This window comes from Apteryx mantelli, chromosome 10 (assembly GCF_036417845.1).
Source record: "Apteryx mantelli isolate bAptMan1 chromosome 10, bAptMan1.hap1, whole genome shotgun sequence".
NCBI lineage: Eukaryota > Metazoa > Chordata > Aves > Apterygiformes > Apterygidae > Apteryx > Apteryx mantelli.
Window position 1 is genome coordinate 1,523,535 of NC_089987.1, and position 23,484 is coordinate 1,547,018.

Sequence of the window (23,484 nt, forward strand, 5' to 3'; positions counted from 1 at the left end):
GGGCGCCCCCCCGAGCATCACCCCCGGACCTCCGGGAACCCCCCCCCCAGGTGCATCCGTGCCCCCCATCACCTCCCTGCATCACGCCCCCCCCCCCCCGTGCGCGGGGCCAGGTGCGACGTGTCCCCCCCGCCCCGTCCCGGCAGGGCAGCCCGGGGCCGGGGCCGCCCCGGGGGGCTCTCAGGGCTGCGGTCCCCCCCTCCCGCCCCCCGGGCCCCGGTTCCCCGGGACGGCAGCAACCCCCCCTCCCCCCCCCCCGGTGCACCCCTCGGGACCCCCCCGGGGCCGCAGCCTCGCCGGGGCGGGGGCGCAGCCGCCGCCTGCCGCAGCTTTGCCCCCCCCCCCGGGGGGCACCGGACAGCGGTGGCGGCCGCGGACGAGCGTCCCCGCGTGTCCGCGGTCGCCGTGGCGGCGCCGGCGGGAGGGAGCCGGGGCGTTGCCGGCCGCTTCCCTCCTCCTCCTCCTCCTCCTCCTCCGCGCGCGCGGCGATAAAAAACAGAAAGCGAAGCCGGCGGCGCAGGCGGTGCCGTCGGGGAGCGCGGGGGCGGCCGCTGCCCCGGCTCTGCCCTCGGGCCGCCGTCCCCGCCGGGGCTGAGCCCCGACGTCCGCCGCGGGCACCCCACGGGCGGGCACCCCACGGATGTGCCCCCGCGGATGGGCACCCACAGATGGGCACCCCACGGATGTGCCCCTGCAGATGGGCACCCCGAGACGGGCACTCGCAGATGGGCACCCACGGGCGGGCACCCGGAGATGTGCCCCTGCAGATGGGCACCCCACGGATGGGTCCCCATGGGTGGGCACCCACAGACGGGCACTTGTGGATGGGCACCCATGGATGAGCTCCCCGTGGACAGGTACTAGTGGGTGGGCACCCCATGGATGGGCCCCTGCAGACAGGCCTGGGGCTGGTGGGGCAGCTGGGCTGGCACCATGCTGTGGCGCCCTGGCTGGGTAGGGGGACCCCTGCTATGGGCCTCAGCCCCTGCTGGGGTCCTCATCCCCTGCTGGGGTCCTCAGCCCCTGCTATGGTCCTCAGCTCCTGCTAGGGTCCTCATCCCCTGCTAGAGTCCTCATCCCCTGCTAGGATCCTCATCCCCTGCTATGGTCCTCAGCTCCTGCTATGGGCCTCAGCTCCCCTGCTAGGGTCTTCATCCCCTGCTATGGTCCTCAGCCCCTGCTATGGTCCTCAGCTCCTGCTATGGTCCTCAGCTCCCCTGCTATGGTCCTCAGCTCTCCTGCTAGGGTCCTCAGCCCCTGCTATGGTCCTCAGCCCCTGCCATGGTCCTCGGCCCCCCTGCTATGGGCCTCAGCCCCTGCCATGGTCCTCGGCCCCCCTGCTATGGGCCTCATCCCCTGCTATGGGCCTCAGCCCCTGCTATGGTCCTCAGCACCTCTGCTGTGGTCCTCAGCCCCTGCTAGGGTCCTCAGCACCTGCTATGGGCCTCAGCCCCTGCCATGGGCCTCAGCTCCTGCCATGGGCCTCAGCACCCCTGCCATGGTCCTCAGCACCCCTGCTAGGGCTCTCAGCACCCCGCAGTGCACCAGGTCCCAGCGCACGGTTCCCAGCTCCGTGCTGCATCTCAGGGCAGGGCTCCGCGCTGGGTCCCTGCGCCTGGCACCTCCCCAGGGTGAGCAACGCGGGCGACGGCGGTGGGGTCCCTCCCTGCACGCGTGCCGGGAGGAGCCAGGGTGTCTCCCCTTGGTGCGCGGGGAACAAGCCTGCCCTGCGGGGCCGGCCGGGGCCGCCCCCTGCGCCGGCCTTGCCAAGCAGACTTTGACAAGGTTGCCACCCAGGAGCAGCGAGCAGTCCCCAGCCCGCGCCCGCAGGAGCGCGTAGCACAGCGGCAGCCATGCGCCCCTACGCCTTGGCCCTCTTCCTCCTCCTCCTCCTCCTCCTCTTGCAGGTAGGGTCTGTCGCCAGGGGGCCGGTGCCCGGGCGCTGTGCTGCGCCTGCCCGGGGATGGGGGCCAGCGGTGCCCGTGGCTTGGAGGAGGCCGGAGCCGCGGAGCCCCGGGAGAAACCAGCTGCCCCTGTGCCGCCTTCGCGGCCCCTGCGGAGCAGCAGAGCTCAGCGCTGCCCTCCATCCCCACAGGACGCGGTGCCCGATGCGCCGGCTTCCGAGCCCGGCCACGGCCTCCGGAGGCGGAAGAGGGACTGGGTCATCCCGCCCATCAACTGCCTGGAGAACGGGCGGGGGCCCTTCCCCAAGAAGCTGGCGCAGGTATGTGGCACCTCGCTCCCCGCGCGGCCCTTGGCTGCTCCGCGCGGAGCGGCGTCTCGGAGCAGGGAGCCCCTCTAACCACCCCCTCCGCCTGCCGCCAGATCAAATCCAACAAGGACAAGGAGACCAAGGTTTTCTACAGCATCACGGGGCAGGGGGCGGACAGCCCCCCCGTGGGCGTCTTCACCATCGAGCGAGAGACGGGGTGGCTGGAGGTGACGAAGCCGCTGGACAGGGAGGATATCAGCAGATACATCGTGAGTCGGGTGCCGGGGTGCCGGGGCGGGACGCGGCCCCGGGTCCCGGCCGCGGCTCTGACCACGCGCCTTGCAGCTCTTCTCCCATGCCGTGTCGGCCAGCGGGCAGCCCGTGGAGGACCCCACGGAGATCGTCATCACGGTGACGGACCAGAACGACAACCGGCCCGTGTTCACCCAGGAGGCTTTCCACGGCTCCGTGCAGGAGGGGGCTGCACCAGGTGAGTGGTGCCGGGAGCGGGGAGGCCGTGCCGTGCGCGGGGGCAGCGGGGCGGCGAGGCCGCAGGCGCGCTCAACTCCGTCTGCTCCCAGGCACCTCCGTGATGCAGGTGCTGGCCACGGATGCAGATGACGCTGTGACCTCCACCGGTGGCATCGTGACCTACTCCATCCTGCGCCAGACGCCGGCGTTGCCCCAGCCCCACATGTTCACCATCAACAGGAGCACCGGGGTGATCTCCGTGGCTGCGCCGGGGCTGGATGCGGAGGTGAGCCTTGTCCCCACGCCCCGGCACCGCGTGCCCTTTGCTATCTCCACCCAGCCACGTGGCCGCGGCACGGCACCTTTGCCCCATCCCAGGGGGCTTGATGCCCCCGGAGTCGCGCGGCGCGGGAGGGTGGGGTGCGAAGCAGCCTCTCGCTGCAGGCGGTCCCCAAGTACACCCTGGCGATCCGGGCTGCCGACATGGACGGAGACGGGCTGGAGGCCACCACCACCGCTGTCATCGAGGTGCAGGTGAGCCCGGAAGCGCTCGTGCTGTCCCGCCGCCTCTGCCCTTAGCTCCGTGCTAACCCAGCCCAGGCCCCCGCGGCCCCCGTCCCGCCGCCGGCTCCCCTCGCCGAAGGCAGGCAGGTCGGACGAGCACGGCTCGGCCCCAGGGAAGCCGCGCTGGCAGCTCCCCGCGCACAGACGCGGAGTCGCTCGTGTGCTCCAGGCTTTCTCCGCGGCGGCTCCTCCTGGCCTGGCACCCCAAGCCCGCCGGGCCCTGGAGCACGGTGCCGTGGGGCTCCCGGTGCGCCGCCCATGGGACCTGCCTGTGCCCGCCCAGCCCGTCCCAGCCTGGGGAGGAGCGCCCGGCCCCGCGCCGGGGTAGCGGCACCCACCCGCGGTGGAGCAGGTGGCCGGCGGCCGGGGCAGGAGATGGTGTCCTGCGCGGCGGCATGGTCTGGGGGCGCCTGGCTGAGCGGGGCGGAGGAGGCACAGGTAAGCAGCCGGGCACCCGCGCTCGCACCTCGCCGTCACCCTTGGCTCAGCCAGCCGCCGGGGCCTGGAGCCAGGCTGGCAGCGAGGCCCCTTCCCGCTCCGGGAGCAGCCGGCCCTGCCGGGGCAGCGGCCCACAGCCTCCCCTCCGGCGGCAGCAGCAGGCAGCATCTCCCGGCCCTGGGGCATTCTGCCCCACCGAGCATGGCCTGGGGCTCCCGGATGGAAGGGCCCGGCCGCTCCGGAGTGCTTGCAGGGTTAACGTCTGCGGTGGGCACGTGACGCCGGTGACACGCAGGCTGGGAAAGCGGCAGCGACAGGGCGGCTGGGACGGGGCCGCTTCCTCGGGGACTGGGCGCCGCAGCCGACGGGGGGGGCCAAAGTCCGGTGCTGGGACAAGGGACAGGTTGAGCCGGGTGGGAGCTGGGAAGGGCCGGGCTGAGCAGGAGCCCAGGGAGGCAGGCGGCAGCCCCAGGCACGTGGCCAGGGAGCCAGTGCCAGCGCCGCAGGTGGCAGCGGTGCCCGGGGGACGTCTGGGCGGGAGCGCAGCCCCGTGCCCGCGCAGTGAGCTCTGCAGCATGGGAAGGATGTGGGTGCCGGCGTCCCGGCCCCTGGGTGCAGCAGGGCTGCGGGGTGCCGGGGATCGGTGGGGCGCGCTGGGGGAGCCTGGCAGCCGCCAGCGCGGGGAAGGGGCTCCGCAGGGATGGGGATCGCAGGCAACGCGGCCACAGGCACCTCCGGAGAGGGGCTGCGGGCACCCGGGGGCGAGGTGGGTTCAGCCAGGGGCGCTGCCTGCCCCGGGCTCCCCTCAGCTCCACCGCTGGGGCACAGAGCAGGCACGCGGGGCAGGCGCGAGCCGCGCGCTGGGCAGCCGGGGGCAGGGGGAGAAGGGGGGCCACGGCAGGCAGCAGCGACGCAGCCCCCTTCCCTCTGCACCGAGCACTGGCTGCTGCAGCACAGTGCGAGCGGGGGGCGGACGGTGCCGCCGCGGCGCGTCCCAGCCTCTCTTCTTCCTCCGCCTCAGGCCGAAGGCATGTCCGAGTCGACGGCGGGCTCCGTGACCACCCACGTGCTGAACACCCTCACGGGCCGGCCCGCAGCAGGCCTTGCCCTGCGCCTGGCCCAGCTGCAAGGGCCAGAGCCGCAGTGGGTAGAGCTGACGCAGAGGTACGAGACCGAGAGCAGCAAAAGGGGCAGAGGACGCCGGCGCCGGGCCCGGCCGCGGGGGAACTGCGGCAGCGTCTGGCCCGACCCCGCTCCCGCAGCCCCCCGCCGCGCACACGGCCCGAATCCTGCCTGCCGCGCGGCGGCCCAGCAGCGGCGCTGGCTCAGCCTTCGCCCCGGGGGCTGCTCGCGGCAGGGCTCGTCCTTGGGGCCGAGACGCGGGCCGGGGCCAGCTGCTGCGTCAGGGGCTGCTCCTTCTGATTTCAGGGTGACGGACAAGGACGGGCGCTGCCTGCCCCTCCTGGCCCCGGGGCAAGCCAAGGCCAGCACCTACAAGCTGCGCTTCGAGACCGCAGCGTACTGGAAGGAGCTGGGACACAGCAGCTTCTACCCCTACGTGGAGGTTCGTGACACGAGGGTGCTGCCCCAGCCCCCAGCGGCGGGTGCCGGCGGAGCGGGGCACGGGGCGGCTGCTGCAGCCGCAGCCAGGAGGCCGGGTGCAGGTTCTGCTGGAGAAACGGCTCTCTAGGAGCCCCGGGGCAGCTCTGAGGAGGAGAGTGAGCACGAGGGACGGTGCCGCACCGCTGCCCAGACGCGCCGGGGGGCAACTGCCCCTCCCTGAGCAGCAGGGGAAGCTCCTGCCTCTGTCCTGCTGCGTCTCCTCCTCTGCCAGCTCTGCTCGGAGGGTCCCCCGGCGCCTGGCTATGGATAGATCAGCGGCAGGGCGGGAGGCTGCGGTGCACGCTCTCTCCTACACGCTGTCTCCCTGCTCTCCCCTAGGTTGTCTTCACCATCGTTGACCCAGCCCAGAAGCTGCACGTCCCGCTGCTGATCAGCCCCTACTCCTATACAACGTACCGGGGCAGTTAAGGAGCGAGGCGGGTCCTCCCCCACGCGGCTGCAGCCCCAGGGAGGGGCGCCGTGTGCCGTGGGGGCACGTAGGAGACCGACACCATTAAAGGCTTCAAACAGCGCTGTTAGTCTCAAAACCACCTCGCTCAGGCCAGCGCACGCTCGGCTTCTCTCCAGAGGGAAGCTGAGGGGAGCCCAAGCGGCAGCGCGGCCGGGACAGCGCAGGGCGAGCAGCAGCGCTCGGCTGCCCCGGCGCCCTCGGGCCTGGCCGGGCGGCACAGGGAGCCCCTGCCGGCCCCGCTCCAGCTCTGCTCCGGGACCCGGTGGCCTCCGGCTCCGCCGCAGGCTGCGCCCAAGCCCCAGCCTTGGTCGCGCTCGCTCAGGGCCAGCGACCCAGCCGCCAGCTACCTCTGGCTGTTGGTTCCCCGACAGGGGAGCAGGGGTTTGCAGAGAAGGCGGCTCCCGTGCTAAGGCCTGGCCCCGGGGAGGAGAAAGACGATCCTCTAGGCCCTCCAGAAGACTTGCTGGGGTCTGTTTAATGGTGCGGAGCACGAACAGGCAGAGCACGGCCCTGCTCCCTGCCCAGCACAGCAGGCCCCCTCGCAGCGCAGGGCCCTCCCGCGCTCGCAGGACGGCCTGACCGGAGACAACGCGCAAACGCGTGTTCGCTGGCGTCACGTGGGCGCAGCGACGAGTCCTGCGGGGCCCTGCCCCACCGTCTGCCCCAGCATAGGGATCTCCAGGGGCTTGAAGCCCAGGCTGTCCAGAGGGATGCCAAAGGCTGTCAGCTTTGCCTCGAACGTCTGCAGCAGGTCATTGTGTGCCTGGAAGAGAAGCGCCCCAAGTTCTGGCCTGCCACCCCGAAGCTCAGCCCCAGGCCAAGCTGCCCCCATTGCCGCCCGAGGCCAGGCTCCCTGCAGCCCCCTGCGTGGTGGCGGGAGGATCAGGCCCTCCCTCGCAGGGGAACCGGGGAACCGGGAGAGCTGCAGCCTGGGCGATCAGAAGGGCTGGGTCCCGAGCTGCCAAAAAGGCAGGTGTGAAGCTGCTTAGCTGACCTGCTGCAAGTTCCCTTCCCTCCCTGCGACGCCTGGAGCGAAAGGTCTCCTTTTCACTCCTCCGCGCCACAGCAAGCATACGACAGGTCCCAGCCCCGACCCGGCAGCACCAGGCAGCCCCAGCCCCCTTCCCTCACCTTGCAGACTCGCGCCAGCTCAAACTGCAGGTCCTTGATGGTGTTGTTCTTGGAATCGAGCACGTCCTGCGAAGGGAGACGGCGCGTTAGGATCGGCACCGAGGGCGCAGTCGGCCCAGGGCCGCGCAGCAAGCTGAAGCTCACGGAGCGGCTGCTGTGCGGCGTCCGGGCTGGCACCAGGAGCTGGCTCGCACACTGCGGCTCATGGCATGGGCTGCCTCCCTGGCAGGCGGCCAGCAGCCTGCCCCGCTCCGAGCGGGCGCTGCCGGGGACAGCCAGCCCCAGGCGGAGGCGAGAGACAGGGACCCTGCAGGTTAAAAATAAGGATCCTCGGAGCACAGGGGCACTGACCAGTAGTTTCCAGACAAGCAGGCCCCATCTTCCACCCCATGCTCCTCCCTGCAGACCTACAGCACCAAAAGTGCCAGCATTGCGTTACATCATCTGCCCCGCTACAAGGGGGACGGATGGCAGCACCTGCTCTCGGCAGCACCTCCCTGACGTCGCGGCACCAGGGGAATTACGGGGAAGGAGTCTCCCTGAGGAGACACCAGCCACTAGAAGCAGCTGCACAAAAGAATTCAGGGACCCCAGCAGCTGCGGGCAAGATCGACGCCTTGTCGCCTTCCCAGGAATGCGTCTCCCAATCTGCTGCTGTGGCACCTGCCGCTCACCCGCTAGGTGACACATCCGCTGCCCTGTCCTAAGAACAGAGCCTTGGGCTGGCTGGCCTCTTTATCCCAAGGCGCCCTGGCATGAGGACATCCACAAGCTTCGTCGGCTCTCCACCCCAGAGGGCACCTGGAACGAGTGCACCGGTGTGGGACGAGCAGGAGGGCACCAGAGAGCTGGTGGCTGAGCTAAGCATGGAACGCAAATCCCTCGTGTCTCAAGCTGATATGAAGCAAGTGCTGCTTCTCCAGTTACTGCTACCGCAGGCTCCAGGAATGTGGGACTCTGAGCCTTCGCCACCACGCCAGAGGCTTTCTGCATAAGTATTTTTAGCATGCCAGACATTGCAGAGCCTCTGGGAAGCAGTCTACACTGCTTCTGCAGCCAGCGAGACCAGGAGAGGAGTGCTGGCGAGGCTCACCAGCTGCGACTCCCCAAGCGCACACAGCGCCCAGGCTTGGTGCTCGCTGCAGCCTCCCTGCCTTACGGAACTTATGACCCAGCAGCACCGGGGAGACGGAGCCCACCTTTGAGTGCCACCTGCCCCGAGACCCGGCGAGCGCTGCTCAGCCTGGGGCCATTCTCCTAGAAACGGGCCCCACCGGAGGGAGAGATCAGTGCCAGGCTCCTACGCTCACGCGCTCTGCTCTCAAGGGAGAGCCGGCGCGCCCTGCAGCACCACACGCGCACCGGGCCCTGGGAGCGCTGGGAACAGGCGTGACAGCCAGAGCCCTGCCCTCCGCACGGTGCATCCGACAAGGGAGCAGGCTGAGGTGCTCACCGCAGCATCCCGCTTCTGCGCACTCACCTTACAGGCAGATATCCGCAGCGCAGGGAGGATGGGGACCCCATTTCCTACCCCACAGCCTGCCTCTGCCCCGAAAGCCCAGACCCAGGCCCCTCGGGCCCCAGCCACGCTCACACGGTCTGAGCTCTGTGTTTACCCCAGGCTCTGGCCCAGACCAGCCTCTGCTCCCCACAAAACCAGCCCTGCTGGGGAGGGGGGTGCAGCTTTCGCAGGGCCCTGTGACAGTGAATAGTACCTCCAGCTTGCGCGAGACCACGGAGAGGGCGCTTGGGTCGAGGTTGGAGGCTGAGAGGACCTCGTTGAGCTCCACCTCCCTCTTCTCCAGGATGCTGAAGAGCCCTTTCAGCTTGCGCTCCAGGAGGAGATTCTTGAATCCGGTCTTCTGCTGCACCTCGTTAATGGCTTTGGTGAACTTCTGGTAGAGCTCATCTCGCTCTGCCTGCACCTGCTCCCAAACACACCACACATCCACACCGCCCTCAGGACCACTTTGCTGGCAGGGCAGGGAGCAAAGAGGTCCAGCAGCTCGGCCCTGCCTGCTCCAGCGAGAGCCAGGCCATTCCCCACAGCACCTGCACCCCAGGGGGACGCAGGTGCAGCCTCCCTCTGCGGCTGGCGCCTCCTCGGCACCTGCACTTCTGCCTCCTCCACTCCCCAGGCGCTGGACGCCCCGTAGCAGCAGAAACCCATCAGCTGGCCCAAAGAGCAGTGCTCGCTCCAACGCAACCTCTGCTGTTCAAGCGTTTCCCCTTTCATCCCCTGCACCCTAGCTGCTCTGCACCCAAGCTCTCGCCCTCAGGGCTCTGTGCCTACCCAGCTACCTCTCCTCCACGAGGGCTCTTGGCTCTCTGTGAAGACTCTCCCACCCTCAAGGCCCAGCAGGAAGCGAACAGCCATCCCCACCCTCCCAGCGGCGGTGCAGAGAGGTGCCCAGCTTCCCCCAGCCTAGCCGGCGGCAGGACCAGCGCTCCTCACTCCAAGCGCGTAGCGCTGCAGTGACACGCGGAGCCCACAAGCCCAACGATGCAGGTCACGTCTGGATCCTCTCTGGCAGCGGTGACAGGCTCGCCGGGTTACAAGCTCCCTGCCTGGGCGTCGCTTGGGGAAGCCTTTTCAAATGATACGCTGTCACGCTGCTGGTGCTGCAGGCTCCTGAGGACAGCTATGAGCAGGCCAGTCGGGATGGGCACAGCAGCTCTCACAGTGCTCTGGGTCTGAGGCACTATTTTAGACCCAAAGAGAGAGGCCCACAGCACACAGGGGTCTCTCCTCTCCTCCTGGCAGCTGGTCGGACTGGCAGGAGACCCTGGCTCACAGCTAGTTAATAAGTGTCCTAATTAGGATCTTTCCTCCAAAGCCTATTTCTGAATGCACTGAATATGTTGCTGCCTTAATGATGGATTGCTAACGAGGCCTCAGATCAATGTTCATATTCCTGGGGATTTCTACGAATTGCAAATGAGCTCTATTCTGCCTCAGTAAATTTATCTGGGTTAGCTGGGAGGGAGAGGCCGAGTCTGGGAGAAGTCAGTCAACAGAATATTCCTTGAAGATAAACTCATCCTGAGCAGCCCCCGCACAGCGAGCGGAGGGAGCGACCCCCAAACCCCGACAGAACGAGGGAGCGAGCTCCAGCAGAAGCAGAGGATGGGGCTCCCGTGACAACTTGTCACTGGACTGTCCCCAGCTCTCCCCTACTGTAGCGGGAGCCTCTCCACGTGGCTCTGCTCCTGACCCAGTGCGGCAGCCAGTCATCCGCAGGCCGGGAGGGGAGCATTGGAGCGTGCATTATCCAGTACAAGGCTGGGCCTGTCTGCTGAGCATGGGAGACGCCAAAGCTGTGAGAACCTTTGTCGGAAACAGCAGCTAACGCTCAACTCTGGATCAGATCTTCAGAAAGCCCTTAGCTAAGCACAGCCTGGGCAGCCTCTGCTAAGTCACTGTGCCCAGCCCTCTGCAAGGAGGAGAGGGTTTGGGAAAGGTAAGAGGTTGTCCAGGCACACCTGCAGCTCTCACCTTACTGAACCTCTGTTCCAGCACTTCATGTTCCCACTGAAGATCTTTCAGTTCCTTCTGGGTGACTTTCAGATGGGCTTTTGTGTTCTGCAGATGGGAAGGGACAGTTAAGGAGGACAGACTTCTCTGGAAGGTGTGTGGGATGGCTTCCAGGAAGGGAGGACAGTGACCAGCAAAGAGATGTGAGGGAGAAGCAGCGTGGCAGCACCCGCACCATCTCCCTCCCTCCCTGCAGCAGGGGCTACCCACCCCTCTCCTCACCAGAGCCAGAGTCCTGGGAGTCCCACGTGGGATGTAAACAACCAGCTAAGTTGAAAGAGACTGAGAGGAGTTTGCTTGGCAGTCCAGCCAAGCAGCTCGGAGAGCGGCAGAGGTCACTGCTGAGCGACTCTGCTCCGGGAAACAGCCACGGTGGCTTGGAAAGGGACAGAAAGGGGCTCAGTAGGATAAACGACTCACCGTCAGAGCCTCCTTGTCCTTCTCATAGTGGGCCAACTTCTTCTGCAGCTCAGACACCTGCTCCTGGGCCCGCTGCAGGCGCTCCGTCAGTTGCTTGTTCTGGAGCAGCATGTCTGCCATCTCCTTTTCCAAGTGATTGTCTTTCTTCTTCATCTCCTCCATCTGCTCCTGTTCTTGGAAACACACAAGCGCTACTGCCTTGCCCCTCGGCACTGCACGGCCAGGACACCCTTCCCACCACTGGCACCACCAGCCGCATCTGCACCCGTACAAGAGCGTCACCCGTGTAATGTGCGCAACTGCCCCAAGAGAGCCGCAGTAGCAGCACCTCCACCCGTGGCCAGATCTGGGCAAAAACCTTACAGGATCCATCCCCCGGTGGAAGGGGGACACTCCACAAGCCAGGCAGGCTGTGACAGTGGGGCCAGGGGAGCAGGCAGGCAGTACCTTGAGCGTGTTGATGAGCGCCAAGTTATTGAGGGTGACATCATTGTAGTAGTTCTTGATGTCACTGAAGGCCTTCTCGTGGTTCTTCATCAGCATGCTGATCTGGCCGTTCTTCCTCTCCTCAACCTGATGGATTTCAGTCTTTCTGCGCAAATCAAGCTCGTCCCGCAGCACACGCATCTTCTTGTTGTACTTGGCCTCAATCTCTGGAGAAGCGCACAGGGGGCCGAGTGAGAACCGCCCGGAGACCCTGCATACACGCACCCCCACCTTCGTTAGGACGTGCCGGCCCAGCACGCGCCACCGCAGCATCACTCTGGGACGGGATGTCGTTAACAGCACCACTGTCGCTCCCCCCCGCGCGCAGAGCCACAGAGAGCAGAGCCCAGAAATAGCATCCTGGAAGCAGGGCACTGGAAACGCTCCAAGGCAGCCCGTGAGAGCCCGAAACGTCCCGTGAGGAGGACAGCAGAGCGAGACTGACACCAGCAAGGGCTCCTCCAGCCACCCCGGAGCGCAGCCTGGAGAAGCGCCTGCCAGACAGCTGCACTCAGCACCGCAGCCCGGCCGCAGCGACGAGAGCCCTGCCTCTACCTGCGAGCGGTGCGAAAGCCTGCACCTTGTCCCAGCCGCTCTGGGAGCTCAGCCGGGAGCGTGCTGCAGGCCATGCAGCTTGGCAGCCCAAGAGCACAAGGCAGCAGGAATTAGGGGGAAAATGGCCCCTTTCAGCTCTGTTTTGCTCCAGGGAGCCCAGCAGTGCAGCAGAGCCCTGAGGTGCCTCCCCCGGCACACTGACAAAGGGATGTCACACACGTCCTGACCTTTCACTTGTCTCTCAAAGTCATTGCACAGCTGTGTGATCTCCTCCTCTTGTTTCTGTCAGGGAGAAAGCACATGTTAGAGGCAGATAACCAAATCCGGAGGTTACCGCACCCCTACACTATGTAGGCTGGGGGCTCTCATCCTTTCTGCAACCAAACTGCACCTCAGAAAAGTGGAGACAGCCCAGCTCAGGCCAGCACTGCCTGTCAGCTTGGATTCCGCACTCCCCTCTGCTGTACCGTGCCCAGCTTTGCCTGTACCTCACTGGTTGGGCACCTTAATTTTAGGCCACCTTCCCCCTCGGCATGTGAGAGCGAGCCTGTCCGACCTGCTGCTCTAAGACGTTGTGCAGAGCAGGCCTTGCGCAGGCCCCGAACGGCTAGTGTGCCTGCGTGATCCTTCCTGCTCCCCAGCTCCGAGTCGTCGCTAACCCTCCCTTGGAGCCACAGGCTCCCCCCCCGCAGGCCTCCGCTGCGCCCATCTGGCAAACGCGGGTTCCAGGCGCTCGCGCACCAGCGCAGCCGTGCCCGCAGTCAGGCAACGCCGCTGCGCTCTCAGGCCCTCCCAGCTTCCCTCCGCCGCGGACGAGCCCTGCCTGCTGCTTGGGCCTCAGCCCAGACCTCCGTCCCTCCTGCCCCGCCAGCGACCTACCAGGCGCATGTTTTTCACCACCACCTCGTTGGCTAGCTCCTGCTCCTTGAGCTCCACTTTCAAGGAGCGCACGTCTTTACGCAGCTCCATCTCCTGAGCCCAGTGATCCTTCTGGGCCCGCTTCATGGACAGGGTGCCCTCTGCCTTCAGCTCAGTGAGGTTCTCCTGGTGTTCGTACAACAGGTGCTTCACCTTCTGCTTGTAAACCTAAAGACAAGCCGCAGACCAGGTGAGGGGCTTCAGGAATAACCCTGAAGCTGGGATACTGGCCAAGACGCCCTGGTTTGCATCCTGCCCATCTCCTCCTCTTCCTCCCTTCCCTCAGCTCCTCTCTGAGCTGCCCAGGGCTCACCCACAGCTCCTGCCCAGCCAGGGCACTCATGACAGGTCCCAGCCTACTCATCCTCCCACCTTGATCTCCACTTGATGTCGCTCCTCCGCCTCCTCCATCTCCCGGTTCTTGTTACGCAGTTCCGCTTTCTTCTCCTCCAGCTGCCGACGGGTGACCTCCCAGCAGGTGTGAATCTTGTCACGCTCCAGCTGGAAATAGTTGCGCTCTTGCCGTTCCCGATCCAGTTCCTCCCGGAGACGCACAACATGTTCCTCCAGCTGCAAAGCCAACAGGAAGAGCCAAATAGGGGGAAAAGGAGGCCTCGGACAGACGGTTCCACTGAAAAAGAAGCTGAACCAAGACTCTTTTCAAGACATCCATGGCAACCCGTGGGGCAACCCTGGTAGGACACAGTGGCTTTTAATGGGACAGAAAAGCACAGGAGGGGAGGTGTCCTGACCAAGAGACATTTGGAGGGGGTGGGGTCTGCACAGGACCTGGCAGCAACCCATCAGCCTCTGGGAAAAAAGCAACAGGATTTTTTCCTACCATAAGAAGCCAGCACTCAGATCTTCTGTCTCACAGTGGCCAGTAACACCATTCTGGGATGCCTGAACAACACTAGCTCAGAAGCAGAAGACCTTATCCCAGGCAGCGAGGTCCTGGGACAGGGCCAGCTTCTCCTATGTTTGTAGGATACCCAGCAAAACACAGCCCAAGTGGAGCTTCTGGAGCAAGTGATAACAGGGAAAGGGATTACATCCTCCCCCTCTGCCTCTCCTTACAGCACCTAAGAGAGCCTTCTACTCAAGAAGAAATGTGTTTTGTGATGAGTGTCCCAGGCTGCAAGCCACAAAGCTACAGCCTGGGCAATCACAGGGCTGAGCACGAGTGCAACTGCCTGCAGAGATGAGCCTGCTCCAGTTATGGGTGGAAGTGGCCAGTTAGGGGGGCTTGAATGGACAGAGAAACACTGATTCAAACACAATCTCTGTCTGTCAGGCACGTTACTTGCTATAGGGAAAAACACAGAACGCAAAGTGCTTAAATAATGTGATGCATTCTCACCAGGGGAACCTTTTTCACACCACCAGGACACACTATCAGGACATTTTCACACCACCAGGACAATGAAACAAGAGAGCAGGGTGCCAGGGTTATGAAGTCAGGCCTAAGACAGTGAGGGCACTGGGCTGGAGAACAGAACGCTGCAGAACAGCAGCAGGGAAGATGAGATGAGGTGGCTGATCCTTTCGGGAAAAGTGCTGAGCAGGCTTTGTGAGATTGTACACACTGTCCAGACACATGTGAGGCAATGAAATGAACACCAACCGCTTGTTCTGTCTTCTCTACTAACCTCTGCCACCTGTCATCCCCAGAGCCTGAACCAAACATCGAGCACCGGCCTCTGCTAGAGTTCTTACTGAATGTAATGTCCTCTGACCTTGGGGGGAGGCTGGGAGATGTGGCAAGCTCTCACCTGCTCCTTGCTCATGTCCTCGGGGGGCAAGCCATCCACCACTGCTGGAGTTTTGCCCACCTTCCCTTTTTTGGCACCTTTTTTTTTGGGCGCCTAAGGAAAGAAATCAAAACGCATGAGTGTGCGTGTGGCTGGGGGGCTGGGAGGAAGCTGTACCGCCCAGTGCTCCTGTGCTAGAGCTCTGTCCCAGGCTGGCTACACAGCTTGCCTGCTCTCACGGCGCGGAGCGGTTGAGGAGGGCAGCAGGGACGGCCAGCTGACGCAGCCGGTGTCCCGGGGAGCAGCCAGGGCACCCGAGACCCCCCAGGACACCGGCAGCTCCAGGCGCAGCTCCTGCAGGTCTGCTCCACAGCGAAGCTTCGGGCCCAGAGGGGCTCCCCTCCCCTCCCCCTAGCCGGCCCCGGTACCAGAGGCCAGGGGCTCCCACCGCCCGCTCCCGGAGCTCTGGGGGCTCCCGGGCCCTCCGCCCCGGCCCGCACCCCCCGCTCCGGGCAGGCCCAGGCCCAGGCTTGGAGCCTCCCGAGCCCCGCGGCTCCCCCCGCCCGTACCCGGGGGCTGCCCCCTGCCTCCCCGGGGCTCCCCCCGCCCATGTCGCCGGGCTCCCGCCGCCCCCGGGGCCGCCTCTCCCCCAGGCCCAGCCCCGGTCCCGGCCCGGGCGCCGGCGCCTGCGCTCACCATGGCTGCGGCCGCCCGCGCCGCGGTCTCCAGGCAACGGGCGGGCAGCTCTCGCGAGAGCCGCGCGCCGCGCCGCGCCGGGGCGGGGCCTGCGCGCGGGGTCACGCCCCCTAGCAACGCGAGGCCCCGCCCTAGCAACGGCGGCGGGGCCTGGCAGCCGGCGCCCGCTTTGGCCGCGGGTTCGCGTCCCCCCACCCCGGGCCCGGCCCCGCGCAGGCCGCGGGGTGCCGCTGCTCTGCCGGTGCCACCCCTGCCCGGCCACCTGCCCCCAGCCCACACGCAGGGGCCAACAGTTCCCCTCCGGCCTCCCGCAGAGAGGGCCTGTGCACCCGAGGCCTCCCAAACTCATTGCACCACGTTGCCTCGCTTTTATTTGCGCCGGATTTTCCTGCCTCGCGGGAACGGGATCTGCCGCTGTGCCCTGCCGGCTTTCACCTCCGCCGCCCTGAGCTGCGGCATCCCGGCAAACCGCAGCACCCGCCGCCGCGCCCGCCGCTTGGCCACCCAGCACCCACAGGGCTGGGGTTCCCGGCGAGGATGCGGTGTCCGGTGCCCGGCCCTGCCCCAGCCCAGCTGGGGCCCCCGGCGGTCCCCACGCCAAGCAGTGGCCAAGGCCGCAGCCGCGGGCCTCAGTGTCACCCCCGGCTGGGCTGCGGTGCAGGGCCTGTGCGTGCCTGGGTCTGCTCGCCCTGCCCTGCCCTGCCAGTGCTCCTCCGCCTGCCCGGTGGGTGCCGGGACCCCTCAGCACCCCCAGATCCTCCCCCACCCCTGGGGTTCCCCCTGCACCCCCCCAGGATCCCCTTCGCACCCCAAGACCCCTCTGCATCCCTGGCTCCCCCTTGCACGCAGGGAGCCCTCTGCATCCTCTGGGGTCCCCTCCGCCCTCCAGGTCCCCCTTGCAGGTCACCCGTGCACCCTGGGGTCCCCTCAGCACCCTCTGCTGTCCCCTCTGCATCTCCAGGACCCCCTAGGGTCCCCTCTGCATCCCTGGGTCCCCCTTGCACCCTGGGGTCCCCTTTGCATCCCTGCGTCTCCCTTGCAGGTTGTCCCTGCGCCCTGGGGTCCCCTCTGCATCCCTTGGTCCCCCTTGCACCCTGGGGACCCCACTGCACCCAGGGACCCCTCTGAACCACCCAGAACCTCCTCTGCACCCTGAGACCCCTCTGCATCCCCGGGTCCCCCTTGCATCCCGGGGTCCCCTCTGCACCCCCGGGTCCTCTCTGCATCCCGGGGTCCCCTCTGCACCCCGAGACCCCTTGCACCCCCCGGGGTCCCCTCTGCACCCCCGGCCCCGCCGCGCCTCCCGCCCCCCCGCCGCCGGCTCCGCACCCGCCGCGGCTCCCCCGCATCCCCGGTCCCCCCGGCGCCCCGGGCAGGCGGGGCCGCCCCCCCCCGGCTCCCGCCCCCGCGCCGCCCCCGGCGCCTCCCCCGCCGCGGCGGGCAGGAGCGTGCGGGCTGCGGGCTGGCACCGGGCCCGCCCCGCCCAGCACCGGCCCCGGCCCCGGCCCCGGCCCCGGCCCGGCCCGGCCCATGGAGGCTCCCGGAGCGGCCGGCCCCGCAGGTGAGCGGCGGCCGCGGGGGGGGGGGGGAGGAACCGGGCCGGCGCGCCCATCACCGCGGCCTCGGGCCGGGCGCCGCCTCCGACCGGCAGCCGGGGCCGAACCGGGCCGGGTCGAACCGGGCCGGGTGCGGCACGGCGGGATCGGGGCCGCGGAGTGCGCGGTGGGAGGCAGGGGGGTGGAGTGGGGGTGTGCATGGAGGGGAGGGGTGTGCAAGGGGGTGTGCAGGGGGGCGTGAGGGATGTGTGCATAGGGGGTGAGGGTGTGCAGGGGGGTGTGCGCGGAGGGGTGGGGGTGTGCAATGGGGTGTGCGGGGGGGGGTGTGCGTGGAGGGGTGGGGGTGTGCGGGGGGGTGTGCATGGAGGGTGAGGGGGTGCATGCAATGGGGTGTGCGGGGGGGGTGTGCGTGGAGGGGTGGGGGTGTGCAATGGCGTGTGCAGGGGGGCGCGCATGGGGGCGAGGGGGTGCATGCAATGGCGTGTGCAGGGGGGGGTGTGCATGGAGGGTGAGGGGGTGCATGCAATGGGGTGTGCGGGGGGGGTGTGCATGGAGGGTGAGGGGGTGCATGCAATGGGGTGTGCGGGGGGGGGTGTGCATGGAGGGTGAGGGGGTGCATGCAATGGGGTGTGCGGGGGGGGTGTGCGTGGAGGGGTGGGGGCGTGCAAGGAGGTGTGTGTGAGGGATGTGTGCATGGGGGGTGTGCATGGGGTGCAGGGGGGTGTGGGGGGTACAAAGGATGTGTGTGCAGGGGGGGTACAGGGGGTGCAGAAGCGGGCGCGCATGTGCACCCAGGTGCGGGCGCACAGGGGGCTGCGTGGGGGGGTGCGCATGCACATGGGTGGGTGTCCGCAGGCCGGGGTGCCCAGGCAGGGGGGGTGCAGGCATGCGGTGCCATCCGGGGTGGGGGGCGCACGGGAGCACCCGGGACGCGGGAGGGGGCCGTGCGAGGGGCGGCCGGGGCGGGGGGATGCACGCGAGGGGGGACGCGGAGGGCCGGGGCGCACGAGGCCAGGCAGTGCTGCGCCAGCGGAGCCGGGGTCCCCGGTGCTGGGTGGGGGCTGCGGCCGGGCGGCGCGGATGCTGCCGGTCTCCCTCCTGCCCGGGCTCCACGCGCGGCTGTGCCGAGGCCCCGGTGCAGCGGCGGCCCTGGCCGTGCCCTCCCGCCCGCCCGGGCCCTTGGAGCGGCGCGGGGGGACGGTGCGGGGGCCCGCCGGTGGCCGGCGAGGCCGGGGGACGGCTCCGGCGGGGTGGCCGGAGCCCGGTGCTGCCTCGCTCTGCGCTTTAACGTGAGTCAGCAGAGCAGGCAGGCGGGAGCCCTGACGCCGGCCCCTCTCCCACCTAGGCGCCCGGTGAGCCCCCAGCAGCCGCGGAGGGACGGAGCGGAGCAGCGTGGCCGGTGGCACCGCGCCAACATGCAGGCCGAGGCGAGGGGGGATTTCGCCGGCGCTGAGCGGCACCCCGGTGTGTGGGGGCTCGGGGCTGCGCCGAGGCCGGGACGCTGCCGGGGTGGAGGGGGCGGCTGGGGACGGTGGCGCCCCCGCGTCACCCCCCCAGGGCCGGCAGCAGGCTGGACACCGGGGCAGCGGGGCGGGGCGGCACGGCCGGGAGCAGCCGGGCAGCTCTGCCCACCGGTCCCGGCGGGCTGAGCCGAACCGCCTCCGTGGGAACGGGGACATGCCGCAGCAGTGCAGGACTCCCCCGAGCGGAGCGGGGCTGGGGACCGGCTTTCCGCATCCAAGGGCAGGGTGCCCCATGGCATCCGGCGGGGTCGGGACACAGCAGAGCCGGTGCCGGTGCTCGGGGCGCCCTGCAGCCCAGCGAGCCCCAGGGCTGCCCGGCCAGCAGGAACCGAATCTCCCCATCTCCATTTCCCTGTCCCGGCTCCTTCGGGCATTTCCGTCCCCTTCCCCACTACGCTGACGCCCTCCTGGGGCGATCGGCTGGGAGACACCCCCGCTGCGGTGAGCGGGCGCCCGGGGCCCTGCCTGTGCTCTGCCCCGACCCCGCGTGCGGCCGGCTCCCCTGCCGAATGGCCCGGCTCTCCCCGCACCGCGCGGGTCCCTCCGGGCGGGCGGGCGGGCTGTGCACGTGCAGGGCCGCCCCGGCCGCCCCCGGTTTCCCTGCTCGCGGTGCCCACGTCCCCCCCGTGCCGCCGGCTCGGGCCGTGCCCCCGCCGGGGAGGGTCCGTCAGCCGCCGGGCCGAGGTCAGGCGCTGCCTCTTCCCGGGAGACAAAACGCCCCTTGTCTCGCTCCGGCCTCCCGAACAGGCTCCGCTTTTGTCTCGCCGACACAAAGGGGCTGCGGGAGGGGGGCGCGGGGCTGCCGGCTGCTGGCACCGGGGCTGGCGGCGCCCCGGCGGTCGGCCCCTCCGAGGGCTCTGCCGGGCCGCGGGCCCCGGCTGGGTGCGGGTCGGGACCTGCTGCCCCATGTCTGCCGGCGAGTCCCGGGCGCCGAGTGGGACCGGAGCTGCCGTCCCCGTCGCAGCCCCGCGCTGACGCGGCCGGGGCCCGTCTCGCAGAGCTCGGCAAGGAGGCGCAGGCGCCGGAGCGAGCCGCGGGCACCCCGGCCCCCGGGCCGGCCGAGGAGGCCCCCGGCGCCCCCGCCGAGGAGCAGGGCGGCATCCCCATCCCCAGCGCCGGGCTGCTGCAGGTCGCCGAGCGGAGACGTGAGTGCGGCCCCCCCCCCCGTGTGCCTGTCCCCCCGGCCCGAGGGGTGTCCCCTGCCTGCCCCTGGAGTCCCCCACCTGCCTGGGGACCCTGCAAGCTCCCCTGGGGTCCCCGCCTGCCCCTGGGGTCCCCGCAAACTCTCTGGGGTTCCTGCCTGCCCCCAGGGTCCCTCGCCTGCCCCCGAGGACCCTGCGAGCTCCCCTGGGGTCCCCCACCTGCCCCTGGGGTCCCCGCAAACTCTCTGGGGTTCCTGCCTGCCCCCAGGGTCCCTCACCTGCCCCCAAGGACCCTGCGAGCTCCCCTGGGGTCCCCCGCCTGCCCCTGGGGACCCTGCCAGTCCTCTGGGATCCCCTGCCAGCCCCATGGGATCCCCTGCCTGCTCCCAGAGCCCTGGGGACCCTGCCAGACCCCTGTGGTCCCCCACCTGCCCCTGGGGACCCTGCCAGCCCCCTGGGAACCCTGCCCCCCAAACTCTGCTCCCTACCTGGCTCCCCCCAGCCTCCCTGTGTCCCTGCCCACCATCCTGAGCACGGGGTCCCACGAGGGCACCCAGCCCCACTGTCCCCAACCTGTCCCAGGGCATCCCGGCCCCCCGCCGCCCCGGTCCCCAGCGTGTCCCTGCTGCCCGCAGAGCCCCTGAGCAGCGTGTCCTCGCTGGAGGTGCACTTCGACCTGCTCGACCTCACCGAGCTGACCGACATGTCGGACCAGGAGCTGGCCGAGGTTTTCGCCGACTCCGATGAGGAGAACGCGGCCGGCGAGTCGCCCGGCGGTGAGCGAGCGGGGCCGCCCCGCACCCCGCGCCCGCGGCGGGCCGAGGCTGGGCCTGACCCCTCGCTCCCCGCAGGGCTGCACCCCCACGGGATGCCGCGGGCCGGGTACCTGCGCTCGCCCTCGTGGACCCGCGCGCGGGGCGAGCAGGGCCGGGAGAAGAAGCACCTCAGCGACTCGGAGCTGCAGCCCGGTGTCGTGGACACCTTCCTGGCGGTGGAGCGGCCGCAGGAGGAGTAGGGGCCCGCGCCGAGGCCGCCCCGGCCGCGGGACCTGGACGCGGGGCCGTGCCGGGAAGCCCTGGCACCGTGGCCGGAGGCGCGTCCCACGCTGTTTGTCATCAGCACTTTTTAACCTCATTCCCGCGTCCTGCCAGGAGCGGAGCAGGGGCCGGAGGGGTGCCAGGCCGGCCCGGGGCAAAGGACTCGCACTGTGGGAAGGGAGGCTCTCCTCAGTGCTGCCGGTGACATGGGGCAGCCCTGGGGCCGCACAAGAAGTCCCGGCGGAGACGCGGAGCCTGGCGTGACGCTGCGCCACGAGGTGCTGCCCCGCTGCAGAAGCGCCCGCGGGGCCGTGCCCCTGGGAGACCCTCGCCGGCCCGCGCCCCCGTCCCCCCGCCAGCGCACACCAAATGAAGCCAAAGCGCCGCCGCCCTCGGCCTGGCACCCTCCCGGGGCCGCGGGGAAGGGGGACCAGGCCCCCCACCGCCGAGCCCAGCAGCAGGCCGAGCGCGGGGCTGCGGCGGGCAGGGCAGGGCAGGGCAGGGGGCCCCAGCCCGGTGCGGGGCGAGGCGGGATGTGCCCGGGGTGAGGCGGGAGGCGCCCGCGGCCGCCCGCTCGCCATGTAGCAGCTTTCTGTACCGGTAAAACCGAGGGACCCAGCCCTGCGGCTCTGCCCGTGTCCGTCGCTCGGCCCGTGGGGTCCCCCCGGGGAGGAGGGGGAGGCGGCCGGGCCCGCCCGCGCCCTGCCCCGGGGATCCAGGCCCGGCGGCTCAGCCCCGGGGCGCAGGGTGCTTTGGGGGGGGGGGGCACCGGGAGCCGCCGCCTGCCCCCTCCGGCACCGGGGAGCCGGGGGGAGCTCGGGACGCAGCGGGGACACGCGGGGGCGCTGCCGGGGCCGCCCCGCCCCGCCCAGCAACGGGCGGCGTCCCGCAACGGGCGGTGCCTAGCAACGGGCGGTGCCGGCGCGCGTTGATGACATCACAGGGCACCGCCCCCCCGCCGCGACGCCCAGCGCGCATGCGTCCCTGCGGCGCGGAGCTGCGGGCCGCGCCCCGGGCGGCAACAGCGAGCCGCGCCCGGGGTTCCGCCCCCGCCCGGGTTCCGGCCCGGCCCCGGCCCCGGCCCCGGGATGGTGGCTGGCGCTGCGGGGCGGCCGGGCCCGTGTACAAACCGGGGCCAGGCCTGGGGGAACGGGGAGGTCCAGGGGCACAGACCACAGAGTGGGGGGACACAGAGGGCAGCCATGGTGCCGTGGCGGGACAGACCCGGGGATGGGGCAGGCCTGGGGCTATGGGGCAGAGAGACCCCAGGCATCGGTGAGGGCAGGTCTGGGGATGGGAGGGGCCAGATAGGGGGCAGGCCTGGGGCCGTGGGGTGCCAGGCCCAGGGCCACAGCGGGGCAGACCCACAGCTAGAAAAAGGTCTGGGGTACAGACCAGGGGACATGGGGGGTCAGAGGAGGGGACACAGGGGCCTGAGGCCCACAGCTCAGGTGTGTGCAGGGGGCGAAGCCTGCCCCACAGCAGCCCCCTGCATGGGTGGGGGCAGCAGGCCCTGGCCCCACCAGTGCCCCCACAGCCTCCCAAAACCTGCCGCCCAGGGGGGCAACAGCTCTGCCCAGCCCTCCCTGGGACACCCACCCCGGTCACGGACAACAGCCGCCCGGGCGAGGGATTTCGGCAGCCACCAACAGCCCCCCGCTCCCGCCGGCGAGGAGACCCAAAGCAGAAACAGGAAGGCTGCGCTGTGCAAAGAGGCCACGTTACTGCTACAGGGACAGGACGGGCCCGAACGGAGGCGGCGGATGCGCGGTGGGAGCTGCCCCCACCAGGGCAGCCCAGGGGCAAAGCGAGCGGCAGCAGGAACCCGCCGCCGGAGCGGCGCGGATGCCCCACAGGGCACAACAGCCCCCCGACCCGGGAGCGCTGCCCGCAGGGCGAACATGCTGCACGGAAGCACTTCTTCCATTAAACACCGCGGCTGCCCTGCCCCTGCAGCTCCGACCCTCCCGGCAGGAGCTTTCCCAGGGGAACATGCACCCCGGGCCGCAGCGGGGAGTAGGGGGCGTTTTCCCCCGGGAAGCAGCAGCATTAAGAGCAGGTAGTGTGTGTGTCGGCTTGCTCGTGGGGCCGGGATCCCCCCCCTCAGCCCCATCCCCAGGCTTGCGGGAGCCACCAGAGCCAAGGAAAGCAGCGAGAACAGTTCAGCTCTTGGGCCGAGGTCCTGGCGCAGCCCAGTGCTCCCCAGCGCCGCCCGGGATGCCCGCGCCGGCACAGCCTCGCGCCGAGCGGCTGCTGCGGTCCTTAACCCTCTGCTCCAGCGCCTCGCTCAGCCCGCGGGGCTCGTCCTGCCTGGCTGCAGCGCCCGGGCCGTGCCGGGGACCCCTCCCAGGGGCTGGGCGCCCTTTAAAGTGGACTCAGTGCTTGCGTAGTGCAGGGCGGCCTCTGCCCCTGCCGCAGCCGTGGGGCAGGAGACCCCCAAACTCCCCAAAACCACCCCAGGCCCCCAGCTGCCGGTGGCCCCCTGCCCGGCGTCTGTGGGGCGGCCGGGCCCGTGTACAAACCGGGGCTAGGCCTGGGGGAACGGGGAGGTCCAGGGGCACAGACCACAGAGTGGGGGGACACAGAGGGCAGCCATGGTGCCATGGCGGGACAGACCCGGGGATGGGGCAGGCCCGGGGCTATGGGGCAGAGAGACCCCGGGCATAGGTGGGGGGCAGGCCCGAGGCTGTGGGGCAGAGAGACCCCAGGCATCAGTGAGGGCAGGTCTGGGGATGGGAGGGGCTGGATAGGGGGCAGGCCTGGGGCCGTGGGGTGCCAGGCCCAGGGCCACAGTGGGGCAGACCCACAGCTAGAAAAAGGTCTGGGGTACAGACCAGGGGACATGGGGGGAGGTCAGAGGAGGGGGACACAGGGGCCTGAGGCCCACAGCTCAGGTGTGTGCAGGGGGCGAAGCCTGCCCCACAGCAGCCCCCTGCATGGGTGGGGGCAGCAGGCCCTGGCCCCACCAGTGCCCC

The 23,484-nt window shown here is 69.4% G+C and overlaps 3 protein-coding genes across 11 annotated transcripts; 2 read left to right on the plus strand and 1 right to left on the minus strand.

Moving 5' to 3' along the window:
• The first annotated feature begins 3,131 nt into the window (after positions 1–3,131).
• LOC136992840 (5-hydroxyisourate hydrolase-like) lies at positions 3,132–6,122 on the plus strand. 7 transcript variants are annotated; one of them, XM_067302327.1, is made up of 4 exons: positions 3,132–3,217; positions 4,707–4,849; positions 5,114–5,249; positions 5,627–6,122. In XM_067302327.1, the coding sequence occupies exons 1-4, from the start codon at positions 3,167–3,169 to the stop codon at positions 5,714–5,716; spliced, it is 420 nt and encodes a 139-aa protein (XP_067158428.1). In that variant the 5' UTR covers positions 3,132–3,166; the 3' UTR covers positions 5,717–6,122. The 7 variants fall into 7 exon arrangements, with proteins under 7 accessions (XP_067158428.1, XP_067158430.1, XP_067158433.1 ...); XM_067302329.1 differs by lacking the exon at positions 3,132–3,217 and adding an exon at positions 3,885–4,088; XM_067302332.1 differs by lacking the exon at positions 3,132–3,217 and adding an exon at positions 3,885–4,069.
• A 97-nt stretch (positions 6,123–6,219) lies between these two features.
• GAS8 (growth arrest specific 8) lies at positions 6,220–15,268 on the minus strand. The gene is made up of 11 exons (XM_067302326.1): positions 15,252–15,268; positions 14,577–14,669; positions 13,177–13,374; positions 12,766–12,972; positions 12,114–12,168; positions 11,293–11,498; positions 10,846–11,013; positions 10,387–10,473; positions 8,606–8,815; positions 6,891–6,956; positions 6,220–6,522 (listed from the first exon to the last, which is right to left on the minus strand). Exons 1-11 carry the CDS (start codon positions 15,252–15,254, stop codon positions 6,373–6,375), a joined length of 1,443 nt encoding a protein of 480 aa, XP_067158427.1. The 5' UTR covers positions 15,255–15,268; the 3' UTR covers positions 6,220–6,372.
• Positions 15,269–16,711: 1,443 nt separating this feature from the next.
• DBNDD1 (dysbindin domain containing 1) lies at positions 16,712–20,997 on the plus strand. 3 transcript variants are annotated; one of them, XM_067302854.1, is made up of 5 exons: positions 16,712–16,812; positions 18,153–18,271; positions 19,329–19,475; positions 20,108–20,248; positions 20,324–20,997. In XM_067302854.1, the coding sequence occupies exons 2-5, from the start codon at positions 18,223–18,225 to the stop codon at positions 20,485–20,487; spliced, it is 501 nt and encodes a 166-aa protein (XP_067158955.1). In that variant the 5' UTR covers positions 16,712–16,812; positions 18,153–18,222; the 3' UTR covers positions 20,488–20,997. The 3 variants fall into 3 exon arrangements, with proteins under 3 accessions (XP_067158955.1, XP_067158954.1, XP_067158953.1); XM_067302853.1 differs by lacking the exon at positions 16,712–16,812 and adding an exon at positions 16,914–16,937 and having other exon boundaries at positions 20,108–20,997; XM_067302852.1 differs by lacking the exon at positions 16,712–16,812 and adding an exon at positions 16,915–16,973 and having other exon boundaries at positions 20,108–20,997.
• The last annotated feature ends 2,487 nt before the right edge of the window (positions 20,998–23,484 follow it).

Excerpts from the sequence above, each read along its gene's own strand:
- LOC136992840 (XM_067302327.1), top strand. The coding sequence starts at position 3,167 with ATGGACGGAGACGGGCTGGAGGCCACCACCACCGCTGTCATCGAGGTG. Across the intron at positions 3,218-4,706 it reads CCGCTGTCATCGAGGTGCAG|GCCGAAGGCATGTCCGAGTC; the intron begins GTGAGCCCGGAA and ends CCTCCGCCTCAG. Across the intron at positions 5,250-5,626 it reads GCTTCTACCCCTACGTGGAG|GTTGTCTTCACCATCGTTGA; the intron begins GTTCGTGACACG and ends GCTCTCCCCTAG.
- GAS8 (XM_067302326.1), bottom strand. Across the intron at positions 11,499-12,113 it reads CTTTGAGAGACAAGTGAAAG|AGATTGAGGCCAAGTACAAC; the intron begins GTCAGGACGTGT and ends GCGCTTCTCCAG. Across the intron at positions 6,523-6,890 it reads AGCTGGCGCGAGTCTGCAAG|GCACACAATGACCTGCTGCA; the intron begins GTGAGGGAAGGG and ends CTTCTCTTCCAG.
- DBNDD1 (XM_067302853.1), top strand. The coding sequence starts at position 18,223 with ATGCAGGCCGAGGCGAGGGGGGATTTCGCCGGCGCTGAGCGGCACCCC. Across the intron at positions 18,272-19,328 it reads CGGCGCTGAGCGGCACCCCG|AGCTCGGCAAGGAGGCGCAG; the intron begins GTGTGTGGGGGC and ends CCCGTCTCGCAG. Across the intron at positions 19,476-20,107 it reads GCAGGTCGCCGAGCGGAGAC|AGCCCCTGAGCAGCGTGTCC; the intron begins GTGAGTGCGGCC and ends TGCTGCCCGCAG.